The 13081-nt window shown below is 48.0% G+C and overlaps 2 protein-coding genes across 2 annotated transcripts in view; one reads left to right on the top strand and one right to left on the bottom strand.

The window, feature by feature from the left end:
- Positions 1-231: 231 nt before the first annotated feature.
- Atp5mj (ATP synthase membrane subunit j) lies at positions 232-5795 on the bottom strand. Its single transcript, XM_052184961.1, has 4 exons — positions 5685-5795; positions 2110-2233; positions 1275-1298; positions 232-405 (listed from the first exon to the last, which is right to left on the bottom strand). Exons 2-4 carry the CDS (start codon positions 2231-2233, stop codon positions 371-373), a joined length of 183 nt encoding a protein of 60 aa, XP_052040921.1. The 5' UTR covers positions 5685-5795; the 3' UTR covers positions 232-370.
- A 2267-nt stretch (positions 5796-8062) lies between these two features.
- Positions 8063-13081, top strand: part of Tdrd9 (tudor domain containing 9) — a 95492-nt gene continuing 90473 nt past the window's right edge. The window contains exon 1 of the mRNA XM_052186676.1: positions 8063-8283. Coding sequence (XP_052042636.1) covers positions 8063-8283 — 221 coding nt within the window. The remainder of the gene's footprint in view (positions 8284-13081) is intronic.

The raw sequence follows: 13081 nt of genomic DNA, 5'->3' as shown, positions 1-13081 counted from the left end.
TAATTAACATCTTCTTTCTCAAAATATGAGAACAAGACAGGGAAGTCAGATGATAGGCAGAAGCATCTGACAAATAATTATTGAATACTGGAATCAAAGTCACTATCTCGATCCTCCTGTTCAATCAATCTGAGGGCAGCAACACTGCTTCTTCTTCAGGCGTCCTAAGGAAGGTGTCTCCGAGGTTCTGACGGACGTACTGAGGGGAAGCAGAGTGGTAGCCACGGGGAGTGGTGCTTCTCAGATACATTTATTAATGCCACATTATAAACGGTACTTAGGTAAGTGTACAGTGATGTTCCATGTTCCCATCTAACAAAGCTTGCTCAAGTTTAGGCGGCGCAGTCATCTTCAGTGGACTGGGGAGCAGTCAGTGATGGCCATGGGCAGGCGCAGGACTGGAGCCTTTTGAGGAGAGGAACAGAGTGGCACAGTAACAAGTCAGAAAATGCAAATATTCATTTCAATGCTACAAAAAGCATGGGGGCCGGGCATGATGTACACACCTTTAATTCCAACACGTGGGCAGCAGAGGCAAGAGGATTCCTGAGACTTTGCCTAAAAACAAGCCCTAGCGCCTCCCATCTCTCCAACCAACCAACCAACCAACCAACCAACCAACCAACCAACCGCTGGCCCAGCACATAAGATACTCAGCACGGTGCCAGGTTTGTGCAAGAGATGCTGACACAGCTGTTCCCCTGGAGGAGTGGAGAAGGCTCTCCTAAAAGCTCAGGAAGCCAGTCCTGGGTTTGCAAAGCTTCGAATGACCATAGTTTCACTGCCACCAGAGAAACAGCATAGACAGACACCCAGCGCCAGGGCACACATTTTGCAGATACTTCCCTTCAGAATTACACAGAAGCCTAAGGAGCTTCAGTAGAACGCTTGCCCAGCCAGCCAGTGCCTTCCGAGTGGCGTCAGTTACCGGCTTTCTCTGTCAGTGCCAGGCGTGTTACTTGGCTCAAAGGGCTACACATGATTTTGCTTTTTAACATTTAACTAAAAACTTTTTGTTTGGTTGGATTTTGAGACAGGGTTTCTCTGTGTAGCCCTGGCTGTCCTGGAACTCAGAGACCTACCTGCCTCTGCCTCCCGAATACTGGGATTGAAGGTTAGCTGCAAACTTTTTGATCTTTATTTAATATTTCCACTGTATCTGACAGAATCACTGAACCAGGTGTCAGTTTTATTTCAGAATTCATATAACTTGTTTTGAAAAGCTATGATGGTCTTTTTCACCCCTCAACCATTCCAAAAAGCAGAAATCTTACCTTTCAAAGCTTTACTTCTTTTATCTAAAACAGAAAGGAGAAATCAGTCAAACCAGTGCCCTACGTAAGTGCTACGAGTCAAATTAATGGTTAAAGCAAGATGTGGCTGCAGGCTCCAGAGGCTGGGTAAAGCACCCCAGCAGGCCTTCAGAGGCACGCCTGTGTCCCAGCCATTTCCTTTTCCCAAATTCACAGACAAAGCAGGCAGTCTGTTACAGTGGGTGCACACAGCCAGGCCTCGTGCTGCCCTCACCAGCTGCCCTCTCCCTTGCCTGCGCACGGTTCTTCCTGCATGCAATAGCCTTTTCACTTTCATGTCCGGTGTTTGTGTGTGTAAGTCGCGGTGCATATGAGGAAAACACGCAATATTCATCTTTTTTAGTTCGGCTCATCTCATTTAGCAGTATAATCTTTATTTCTACTGCAAACATTTTTTTTTTTTTTAATGGCTGAATAAAATTCCACTGTGTGGGATTGTTCAGGCTAAGCTCTCCTGACAAGGGCTATTTCAGTTACTTTATTCTATGTTTTCCTTATTCATTCGTTGATGAACATCGGAAGGTCATGGTTACGGACCAGCTGGATGGCTCAGCAGGTAGAGGCGCTTGCTATACAGGTCTGGTGGCCCGTGTACCAGTGGAAGGAGAGAACCAATTACACATCTCTGCACGCCCCATGGCACGTGTGCCCGCCCACGCATACATCATGTGTATTTATGTGAATAGAAAAAAAGAATAATTTAAAAAGTCACAGTTCCTTAGTAGATAAAATTGTGATTTTTTTTTTCTGAAAACATTTTCCCGGATAAATGCAAAGAAATAAAAATATAACCTACCAGCACTCCTGATTTTATAAACGATGAAGGACATTAACCCCACTCCTACCCAAATTTCCTGGTAAACTTGGGTATAGTAGGGTTTCATGGGGACCCAGACTTTTTTAATAAAGGTTTGAAGCATCTGAAATAGAAATGATAAACATTAAGATGATTGCTACCGTATAACTAACTGGCCAGATATTTTCATCCTGTCTACATGACAAGAGTGCTATTCTGTTCCCCACAGGCTCTGTGGAGCTCTGTCAACAACTGACACCTCTCCAGCATCCTGCTAGCAGGCTGTCCCTTCCACAAGCCTCTCTGCCACTAAAGCTGGTCCCAAGTCATGCACCATTTTTTGACCTTTGGGTAGAAGCACCCCTTTCAGCATTATTAACATTTCAAGTTGAAAACAAAACAAACAAAAACACAAACCAAGGTCAGGAGCGATCATTTCCATAGGAAATGAATACTGAGGCCAATTAAATCTCCGGTAGCTCAGTCCTGAGGTTGTCAGGTAGATACAGAACAAATGGTACCGGGTGAGCCACATGAGACAGACAGCCCTCACAGTACTGTTTCCAGTTACGGTCACAGCCTACCACAGACTCCAAACTAGATACCCGCATTCTCATCTTGGGGCTCCAAATTAGCTGATGAATTTGACAGCTGCTAGGAGGACCCAGCTCTGAGCCCTTCTCGCCTGACTGGGAAACCCCTGGGTTGCGGTCAGTGTCTTGCCTGGATGACCCTGCTCCACACCACTACTGCATATAGAATCCTACTCTGCAATGCTATAAATTGACATACTGTTGTAGAAAACCAGAGAAAGCGTTCACTGACACACAACAGTGTGCTATTCTTAAAGTACCAGCTCAGTTCAGTCAAATGGCTGTCCTTCAATTATAAATCTGGACCATATTCACTCAGCAGAAAATGAAAGGCACATGTGGGAGTCGAAGGAAGAGGCGAGGAAGAGCCAGGCTGCCCGGAGAAGACTCAGCAGAAACACGGATTGTGAACTCGAAGCCTTGGGAGAGGGAGGCTGCCCTGGTGTCACCCACTAACTTACATGATCTCACTGTGTAGCAGGGACAATAAAGGCTGCACTTCACGAGGGTCTAGGATTCTTGCGCTAGTGCATGTAAAATGCACACAGTCCTGGCATCATGTCGGGAGTGCTTGTTATACAGAATGTTCTGTTGAACTAGGGAAATGGAAGCTGTGCACACCATTTAGTCTTGAATTTAGGGACGTCTTCTAGGGGTGGAGATGGCTCAACAAGTCCCTATCCCAGAATCCACAGGGTGGTTTACCACCACTTGTAACCTAACTCCAGTTCCAGGGAGTCTTTTGATCCCCTAGGGCACCAGACAATACAGGGTGCATATTCATACATATTTCTATATGTAGCGCTCCAAAGCTACCAATGACCCAAACAAGACTAGATCACACCAAATCTGGCCCATATTGCTGATTACTGCAGGAATTGATCTGCCTCTACGGCCATGTTTTCTGCTCTTTCCTATGGGAATGAATTTAAGTGGAGGAAAGGCCTGAAGGTTAGCAGGTTCAGTGAGAGTGAGCCTTTAAAGAGTGGTGCTGTTATCTTACCCTAGATGCTCCATCTGTCCTTAAATTTCCTTCTAACTAATACGTGTATCCAAATGCTCTGGCAGGACTGTTCTGATTCAGATATCATAAGAAGGCAGCCTCTGGAAGGCGTGAAGGAACCCGAGTCTCTGAGTAGGTGTGGAGGCATCTTTGTGGGACAGGCAAGGTCTGAGAGAGTAGTGTAGGATACCAGTGTTATAGGACCCTTGGGGTTCTTGTCTTTACAAGGACGGGGTAGGGGGTTTTCTGAGGGGTAACACGGAAGGGATACTATTTGAAGTGTAAATAAAGCAAATATCTAATAATTATAATAAAAAAGAATCCTCTAAACCGCCTTTGTCAGCTTTCTCTGTCAAACATAGACCTCCTACTTGCTCCACAGACTCTTGAAAAATAAAGGACCCTAGGTGGGAGGTGGTAGCACAAGCCTTTAATCCCAGCAGACCAGCATCAGGAGGGAGGGCACCTCTGTGAGTTCAAAGCCAGCCTGATTTACAGGATAGCCAGGGATACACAGCGAGAACATGTGTCAAAAAACAAAACCAAAGACCCCTCCCCACCCCCCCCCCCACAACAACGGAATGGATCCAGAACGGTACCGGTGCACAGGGAACACTTGGTAAATGATCAAATCAATAGCAGGGGAACTGCTACAAGAACCTAACAGAGAGCAGCAAGTCCTGGGCCACTGGGACGCTAGCAAAGTGCTCAGAGGCTTCATCTCACAGGCTGGGTGGAAGTGTTGAGCTGTACCAAGCCTGGCACGGTACCAGCACCTGACTTTAATCCCAGCATCTGGAAGGTAGAGGCAGGCGGATCTTTCTCAATTCGAGGCCAGCCTGGTCCTGACTCGGTGGAGGTCTGCTATCCAGTTCATTTTTACACCCCCCTCCCTTTTGTCTTTTGCTCCTGGATGTTCCTTTTGGTCAGTGTGGCTGTATTTGACTATACAAGTGACATGTTCCCAGTATTCAGTAAGGATGCTACTCTTCCCACGTAAGTCTCTCTGACCAACCAAATCTCCCAGTTGTTAGTTTTACAATATCAGATTCAAGGAAAGATCATCCTACTCAAAGGTCAAATGGCTGTCTACGGAGACTGCCTGTGCTTGCAGAGTTTGTGAAAATTACAGTAACAGCAAGCTATTTCCTGGCAGTACACTGGAAAGAGGGGGCATGTAACAGTCTGGGGTTTATAATGCGGTTTCATGCAATTTCAAACATTGGCCTCGCCAAAGCCTAACTTGGAAGAAACCTGTGGAATAGTGGAAAGAAGGTGCTAACTCTCAAGTGATGTTTCTTGGCTCGGATTTTCACTGCATCCCTAACTAGCTGAGTAACCCGAGTGGGTAACAAGATGCTCACAGTTGATGGTGGCACGCTCCTTTGCCAGAGCCTACCGTTAAATAGGTCCATCCATGTTTCAACACAAGGGCATAGTCCTGGCTGAGTGGACTTCCATTTGAACCTAGCTCCGGGACAGCTTCCTTGTGAGGATGATACTAGGGCCCTACCCCTCCAAGTCTGGAGGAATAATCCCTCTTTCAGCATAGAGATGTGATGTTTGAGCAAACTCTTATTAGTCCCAGGGACTGACAACAACCTCTCCCCTCATTCGATCAGGAAGACTAGCTCCAGAAACACCTTTGCAGTGTGGAGGACTGAGCGCCGTGCACATCCTCGCCCTCTGCGAGACTGAGTCCCGGACACTCTCGGAGGACGCTTGGGGATCTGGAGGACTGACCCCGGGCACCCTGCAGTCTGGATGACTCACCCGGGCCCTCCCTCCGTCACAGTCGGGTGGGGGAACCCGTGGACCCTCCTTGCACTTGGCGGCGCAGGGGCTGACCCAAGGTCAGCGTGGATCCAAGAGTCCTTCGCCCGAGTTCGCGACCTATCTGGGTCCCACCGCACCCGGTCCCGCCCCTCTTCAGTCTCCCGGGTTGGGAACACTGCAAAAAGCCTAGGCCCGGCTCTTACCTCAGCAGGACCAAGGCCACGGGCAACAAACACCGGATTCTGCAACAGAATGGGAAAGGTCACAGAGCACGCAGGCGCCACGCGGGGCCTGCTGGGAAAGCGGAAGGAGCGGGGCCGCCGGCCGCCGGCTGCTGGGGCTTCCGCGCCTGCGCACCACAGCGCCCCCAGCGGTCGCCGGGGTTAGTCAAAGCCAGGAGGAGCTGGGAGAAGCCTCTGTGTTTCCAGGATAAAACTGACCGGGTTTCCAGGAACACGAGACTTTCGATGCTGAAACCAGGACAGTAGATAATCCGGACAATGACCTTAAAGAAAACAAAAAGTCCTTTTTTGCATGGTTTCTGACTTTAATCCTAGCCTTTAGGACACAGAAGCAGCAGGATTGTCATAAATTTGACTTTAAGGCTAGCCTGAAAACCTAAACCAAAAGCCGCGCGTGTTGGTTTACGCCTTTAATCCCAGCACGCAGAAGGCAGAGGCAGGAAGATCTCTGAGAGTTCACGCCTAGTTTGTTTTAGTGAGTTCCGGGACAGCCGGAGCTACACAGAACCTGTCTCAAATAAAATAAAATAAATAAAAACAAAACACAAAACACAAAACAAAAACAACCAATCAAACCAAAGACCAGACATAGTGGCTCAATCCCAGTATTTAAGGGGCAGAGGCACAGGCTGGACAGTGGAGGGTGGAGCTTGGGGCTGTGTGGGTCTAGAGTTTGATAGCAAGTTGTGGCCTGGGCTACTTAGTGAGACTCACACTCCCGCCCCCCGCCCCCCCCCCCCCCAATAAGAGCAAAGGAAACAAAGCAACAATTAAAACGGAAACTGGCTTTTCTTGAAAAAAAATTTTTTTTGAGCTAGGTCTTCCGGTAATTTGTTATGTAGACCAGGCTGGCCTCGAACTCTGAGATTTGCCTGCTTCTGCCTCCTGTCTCCTTGGATTAAAGGCCTGCACTGCTATGCCAGGCTTTGGTATTTCTTGCCATTTTCATACCCCCCCCCCCCCCCGCTACTTTTTTGCTCTACACATTTGATTAAGCAGCCATTCTGTGCATAGTAATTATCATTTGAAAATGTTGTAAAGCGATGCATAGACTTCTGCAGAAATTCTAGGGACTATTTGTTTTTTAATAAGCATACTAGCTAGATGTGTCATGATCTAATCCTAGCACTTGGAAAGTAGAGGTAGATGATCAGGGATTTAAGAGTGTCCTGAGACCCTGTTTTTTAAAAAACCAAAACCAAAACAAATGAACAAAAAATCATTCTTGCTTTTCTTAGTTTTAAGATTTTTTTTTTTTATTTTTATGTGTATGAGTGTCTTTGGTACATCGATGTCTGTCTACCAAGTATGTGCCTGTTCACTCTCAGAAGTTAGAGGAAGACATTGGAGAGCCTGCAACTGGAATCAGGGATGGCTGTGTTCTACCACGCTGGTGCTGGGATTTGAACCTGGGTCCTTATCTCAAGACTTCAGATAACTCTGGGCTGTGCCAAATCGACAGCTGAAAATCATTTGGACACATACATAAAACTTCTTGGTTGTAATCCTCTGTGGGCAGATATAAACCACAAGCATAGCACTTTGGGGCCGCCAGGCACTATTAAGAGTGTAAAGAGGGTCTTGAGAGGTAACGCAGGCTTAAGATGTGTTTCAAAAATATTTTGATTTTTTTTAAAAGATAAATCTCTTACTCTGTTGCTCAGGCTGGCAAACTGTTTCAGGCTCCCAAGTGCTAGGATTACAGTTATGAACTATCACAAGGAACATTCTAGTAAGCTATTTGAAGACAAAGTTTCTAACCAGGAAATCAACAAGCTTTTAATGAAATTTCAAGTCCCAAAACACTGTAAACCATCTAAAAATTTCAAAATGTTACAGGCTATCCCTGCAGATTCATTCAAAGAGCCTAATGTTGCATTTTGAGGCTAAAATGTGAGCAACACATTAATTTTCTTAAATTATTTTTTGTTTATTCTTCTCCTCTCATATAGTACATCCAGACTGCAGTTTCCTCCCCAGCCTCCGAGGCCTCCCCAGGGATATCAACCAGACATGGCGTCTCAAGTGAGACCAGTAAATATTATCAGCAGACTCCAGCATCAGAACCACACGGAGCTAGGCTCCATAAACCCTTGCCTGTCCGGGTCACCTGACTCCAGCTCACGGGCCTCCAGCGTGCTCCGGAAGGCTCGAGGCCCCCACGTGCACTCAGGGCCTGGCCCCACCCTCTTGCGTGGCACAATCTGATTGGATGGCCTCAATGAGGGGTGGGGGTAGGAGCTTCTGGAACGGTCGTTGCCCGGGCTGGGCAGGGCAGTGCTCTTAAGGCTTTGCCACCATTGGCGTCGAGCAGTTAAGGCAGCTCTCGGGCACCGAGGATGTTGCGCAAGCTTACGGTCGACCAGATAAATGACTGGTTCACCATAGGCAAGACGGTGACCAATGTGGAGCTGCTGGGCTTGCCGCCCGCCTTCCCCGCAGAGGCGCCCCGGGAGGAGGCACCGCGCTCGGAGGAGGTCCCCAGCGAGGCCCCTATGGCCCAGGCCCAGGATCCAGTTAAGGCCACCGCACCGGCCAGACCAGCTTCAGCCTTCGGGAGGTAGGGAGTCCAGGAGGGGACGGGGTCCCCCCAGCAGGTGAAGAGCCCTCAGTGCACAGGCCCTCTCCTAGGTTTTCTGCAAGAAGCTGAGCAGCCTAAGAATTTGATAATTTGATTATTATAATTTGCAGCTTGTTTTTTTTATCTTTGTTTTGAAAGAGTTCTGTGCAGCCCAGTCTGGCCTCAACTAACGCCTCAGTAGATAACTGAATTCTTCAGCCTCTGGCCTCCACCTCCTCAAGTCCTGAGATTACAGGGTTACGGTCCGCAGCCCGAGGTTCATAGACTGCTTTAAAAATTTGATTGCAAGGATAGAGAGAGGGGGAAGGGGAGGGGGAGGGGGAGAGAGAGAAAGGAGTGTGTGCACCTGTGCCAGGATACCTTGTTAGCGTAGGCGCTTGTACCGTGCGGGCTCTTGTGTATTAAACTCAGGTTGTCAGAATTGCTGGTAAGTGCAACCAGCTCAGGCATCTCACGGAGCCAGACTCTGCCTCCCCTCCTTTCTAAAGCTTTATTTTATTTATGTGTATGTGTGGGGAGAGAAACTCTCTAGTGCTGGAGTTAGAGGTCATTGTGAGCCACGTGACCTGGGTGCAGGGAGTGGAACTCAGGTCCTCTGCCAAACCTCACTACAGACACCTGCTCCCTGATCTCCTTGACCCTCTGGACTCACCAGACTCTGATTTTTGAAGTTAGTCAGAGGTGGCCAGGAACTTTGTGCAGAGTCACCAAAATGCCCTCCTCCCTTCCGCACTGGCCCGTGTTAACATACACACATCGGTGTGGATTTGGACACATGGTGGCGCACATCCGGCACCCTCCTGGTACCACTGGCAGTGAAAATAACTAGCTCCACCTGTTCTTACTGCTCCTTAACTTTCGACAACTAATGTTTTTCGTGCTTGGCTTGTTCGTTTCCCTTCTCCAGAAGGTCATGTGGTGGAAACCACACAGTGCTCTGATACTGCTGCTTCCACCTAGTGATGTGAAGTTGACACTCTGTACGTTTGCGGTGCTTTTAGCGTAAACCGAGATCCCTCTGGCTGAGCATCACATACTTACCAACACACACACATCCCGCTTGTCCCCAAGTTCTGGCAGTTATGACTGAAGCTGCTGCAGACGTCTGTGAGAAGGTTTTTGTGAAGACAGAGGTTTTCAGTACATGTGTGCATTTCAGTGGGTCAATAGCAAGGAGTTTGAATGTGGGCATCTTGTTCAGTTTTATCATTTTATGTTTATGCGGCTGTGGGTATAAGGAGTATGTGTGTAGGTGCCCATAGAGGCCAGCAGAGGGAGCCAGATCCCTGGGATTGGGAGGTGCAGGCAGTTGTAAGTTGCCCGGTGTGGGTGCTGTGAACTGAATGCTGGTTCTTTGGAAGAGCAGTGAGTACTTTTAACCACCAAGCCTTCTCTCCAGTTTAATTAATCTTTCACCGCTCACTACCTTTGGGTTAAGTAGCTGCCTTCAGTTATGTATGAGGGTGGTGGCGATTAGGCTGGAGGATAGATACCTTCTGTTTAGAAGAGAGCTGGCTTGGGTGAGTGGAACCCAGCGTAGTGTGTAGCATTGCAGCTTGGGGCCACTCTGCTCCCACCCTAAGTCCAGCGCCCTCTGCAGTTAAGGAGCCTTTTGTTCTTAATAAAAAAGTATTTAAAAAAAAGTATTTTAAGACTGTTTTACTATTTTGCCCAATTTGATCTTGAACTGAGCATAAGTGATCCTCCTGCCTCAACCCTCTACACTGGGATTACAGGTATGCACCCCAATTCTAATGTCTCTTTAATTTTTAAAAATTAGTTTATTATCCTGTATTTCTATGATATATAGGTGTGTGCACACATGTGCAAGTTGTAGTGTGCATGTGGAGGTCAAAAGGCGACTTTCAGGAGTCACTTCTTGCCTTCTTTCTGCCTTGTGACTCAGGGTTTCTCTGGCTTCCTGTCACTCCGCGTCAGCTGCCTGGAGAGCCCCTAGACAGTGCTCCTGCCTCTGCCTCACCTCACCATGGAGTGCTGGCTGCAGACGCGTGACATCTGGGTTCCAAGGGTGGGACTCGGGTCGTGAGGCTTGTGTGACAAGTGCTCTTCCTTCTGAGCCACCTTGCTGGCAGTGCTCTAAGTTTTAAAAGTTATTCTTGTTAGTGTCCAGTCCTCTGTAGAGCCAAGTTCAACCTTTACATCTTTGGTCATTGTGCCTTTTGGAGGAACCCAGGGGACGTAGAGGGGCTACTTAGTTTTTTACTTTATTTCTCTGAGTTACTCTGGTAAATGTCTGTGTGCCACAGCTTCAACTTAAGGGTCTCCAACCGCTTTAGGCTTCCTTGGGGAAATGTAATGTTTCGATTCATTTATTTTGATATGGGAACTAAATATTTGTTGACCTTGTCAGGAACTAAGCTTATAGATTCTACTGTCATTTTAATTGCTAAGAAGCAATTTTTAAAACTCTTCAATTCTTTGTTCTTTATGAACTAAGACTTGTTAAATCAGAAGTGAATTTGCAGAGCAGTGAAATGAGAAAAGGTAAGCACGCCTTTCAGAGTTAGATTCGGCAGACATAGAACTGCCGTGTCAGTGTGACAGGGTCAGTTTAACTTAGCTACCTAGCGAGTGTGTGGGTTCTGGGGATTCAGTTCAGGTTGCCAGGGATTGAAAGCAAGCATCTTTACCTTCTGAGCCATCTTGTTGGCCACAGACTTGTTTTTTAATTGGTACTTGAATAAAGTAAATTATCCTCCATGATATCACTGAGCCATTGACAGATGGCCACGTGACCTGTGACTCTTGTAGGTCTCGAGCCTGTTTGCCTAGCTGTAGATATTGAACTTGCTTTTTTATGACTGTATGAACTGATTCCTGTTTCTCTAAGAATTCCTACTACATCAGGCAAGAACATGTTTAGACTGGTAGTGAAGAGAGGTGAGAATGAGAAGGTTTTTGTTTGTTTGGTTTTTTTTTTTTTTTTTGAGATAAATACATGATCTCCCTTCCCCAGCCTCCCAGGTTCTGGGATTAAAGGCCTGAGTCCTCCAGGCTGGGCAAGTGCTTTCTGCTCTTTTCAGCTGAGGAGTGAACCTAGCTCCTCATGCATGCTAGCTGAGCCCAAAGCAGAGCCCCCCACTCAGCCCTTGTGTGTGTTCTTATGATAGAGGCATCTACTTTATAGTAGAATCAGAAACAGGATGTGAGCAAGTACTGGGTGGGTGGTCATGGGTGGGTGACACAAAGGTTTCTGTCCGAGCCAAAAGGAAGAGGAACTTTTGAAAGAACTGGCAGGAGGGGGATACCATGGAGTTGACTTGACACAGAAACTTTGCATGCCTGTTAGCCATGAATGTAGTGAGTCTGGTTGGCGGAAGTTGGGCCAGAGCTATGCTTTCGGGGATCAAGATTCTGAGCCCACTGTGACAAGAACACTCAGCCTGTGGATAGTAGGTTTTACTGGGGGAACGTAGAGCTAGAGCACACCGCTCTACAGCTTGATCTCGGTGTCAGGAGGTGAGAGGCTGAGAAACAATGGATTGAGAAAAAGAATTTTTTTTTTTTTTTTTTTTTGGTGGTAGGTATGGAAGAGTCAGAAAGCCATGATGTGAGGCCACCTCTGCCCTGCCCATGCATCTCTGCACCCTACCCATGCATCTCTGCACCCTACCCATGCATCTCTGCACCCCGTCCATGCATCTCTGCACCCTGCCCATGCATCTCTGCACCCTGCCCATGCATCTCTGCACCCTGCCCATGCATCTCTGCACCCCGTCCATGCATCTCTGCACCCTGCCCATGCATCTCTGCACCCTGCCCATGCATCTCTGCACCCGCCCATGCATCTCTGCACCCGCCCATGCATCTCTGCACCCTGCCCATGCATCTCTGCACCCTGCCCATGCATCTCTGCACCCGCCCATGCATCTCTGCACCCGCCCATGCATCTCTGCACCCGCCCATGCATCTTTGCACCTGCCCATGCATCTCTGCACCCTGCCCATGCATCTCTGCACCCCTCCCATGCATTTCTTCGCATATTTTAGGAGTCGTATTCATGTGTTGTTTCTCACAGAAGAGCTTACCAAGGGCAGAATTATCACTGAGTTTCTGCAGTCAGGGCAGCCTCTGACACATTGTAGACAGGGATTTGAATGAATGAAATGCCTCCAGACCCCCATGGATCAAGTGGTTTTGCTACCCTGGTTCTCTGCTCTAGACAGGAGATCTGCTCCATATAGAACTGGACCCTGGCTGCTCCAGGGTGTGGTTGAGGAGAAGGTTTTTATTGTGTAGAGGAGGGAGAGCACAGGCAGAGGCAGCCAAAGAGTCCAGAGCAGGGAGAGGAAGGAGTAGACTGCACGTGGCCACGCGAGGAGAGGAGCGAGGGAGAAGGCCCTCACCAGAGTGAGCCCGGTGGCCAGCATGCGTTGGTATGCTCATGGGCACCACAGACAGCCATTTGTCCCTGTGACAGATGAGGGAAATGAGGCCGTAGTCGGAGGCAGGGCTTCCGGCCTGACAGCTCCGACTCATCCTTGATTTGGCCGACTCATAAGTTTGACCTTACTCTCCTGGTGGACGGCTGACTCCCCTCAAGGCTGTCAAGGATTTATGAGTGTACAGTCACTTACAAATGAGAGAAAATGAGAATTATCCTGGCAACTTACCTTGTGTGTTTCTAGAATAAGAGAGTGGCTATTGTTCACATGTTACCATCCCAGAAGAAGCTGTGTCTCCTGCCTATGTTACTGGGAGAACCTTCCATTTTTGGCCTGGCTTCTCAAGATTTTTCCTTCTAGCACCTGGAGGA

Source organism: Apodemus sylvaticus, chromosome 6, assembly GCF_947179515.1.
Source record: "Apodemus sylvaticus chromosome 6, mApoSyl1.1, whole genome shotgun sequence".
NCBI classification, from domain to species: domain Eukaryota; kingdom Metazoa; phylum Chordata; class Mammalia; order Rodentia; family Muridae; genus Apodemus; species Apodemus sylvaticus.
Note: the sequence above shows the minus strand (reverse complement) of the source record. Positions and strands in the feature narration are given on the sequence as shown.

Bases quoted from the DNA above. Each gene is read 5' to 3' on its own strand.
- Atp5mj (XM_052184961.1), bottom strand. From the start codon at position 2,233: ATGCTTCAAACCTTTATTAAAAAAGTCTGGGTCCCCATGAAACCCTAC. The intron at 1,299-2,109 runs GTAGGTTATATT...TTTCTGTTTTAG, and splicing joins TTATAAAATCAGGAGTGCTG to ATAAAAGAAGTAAAGCTTTG. The intron at 406-1,274 runs GTAAGATTTCTG...TCTCCTCAAAAG, and splicing joins AAGAAGTAAAGCTTTGAAAG to GCTCCAGTCCTGCGCCTGCC.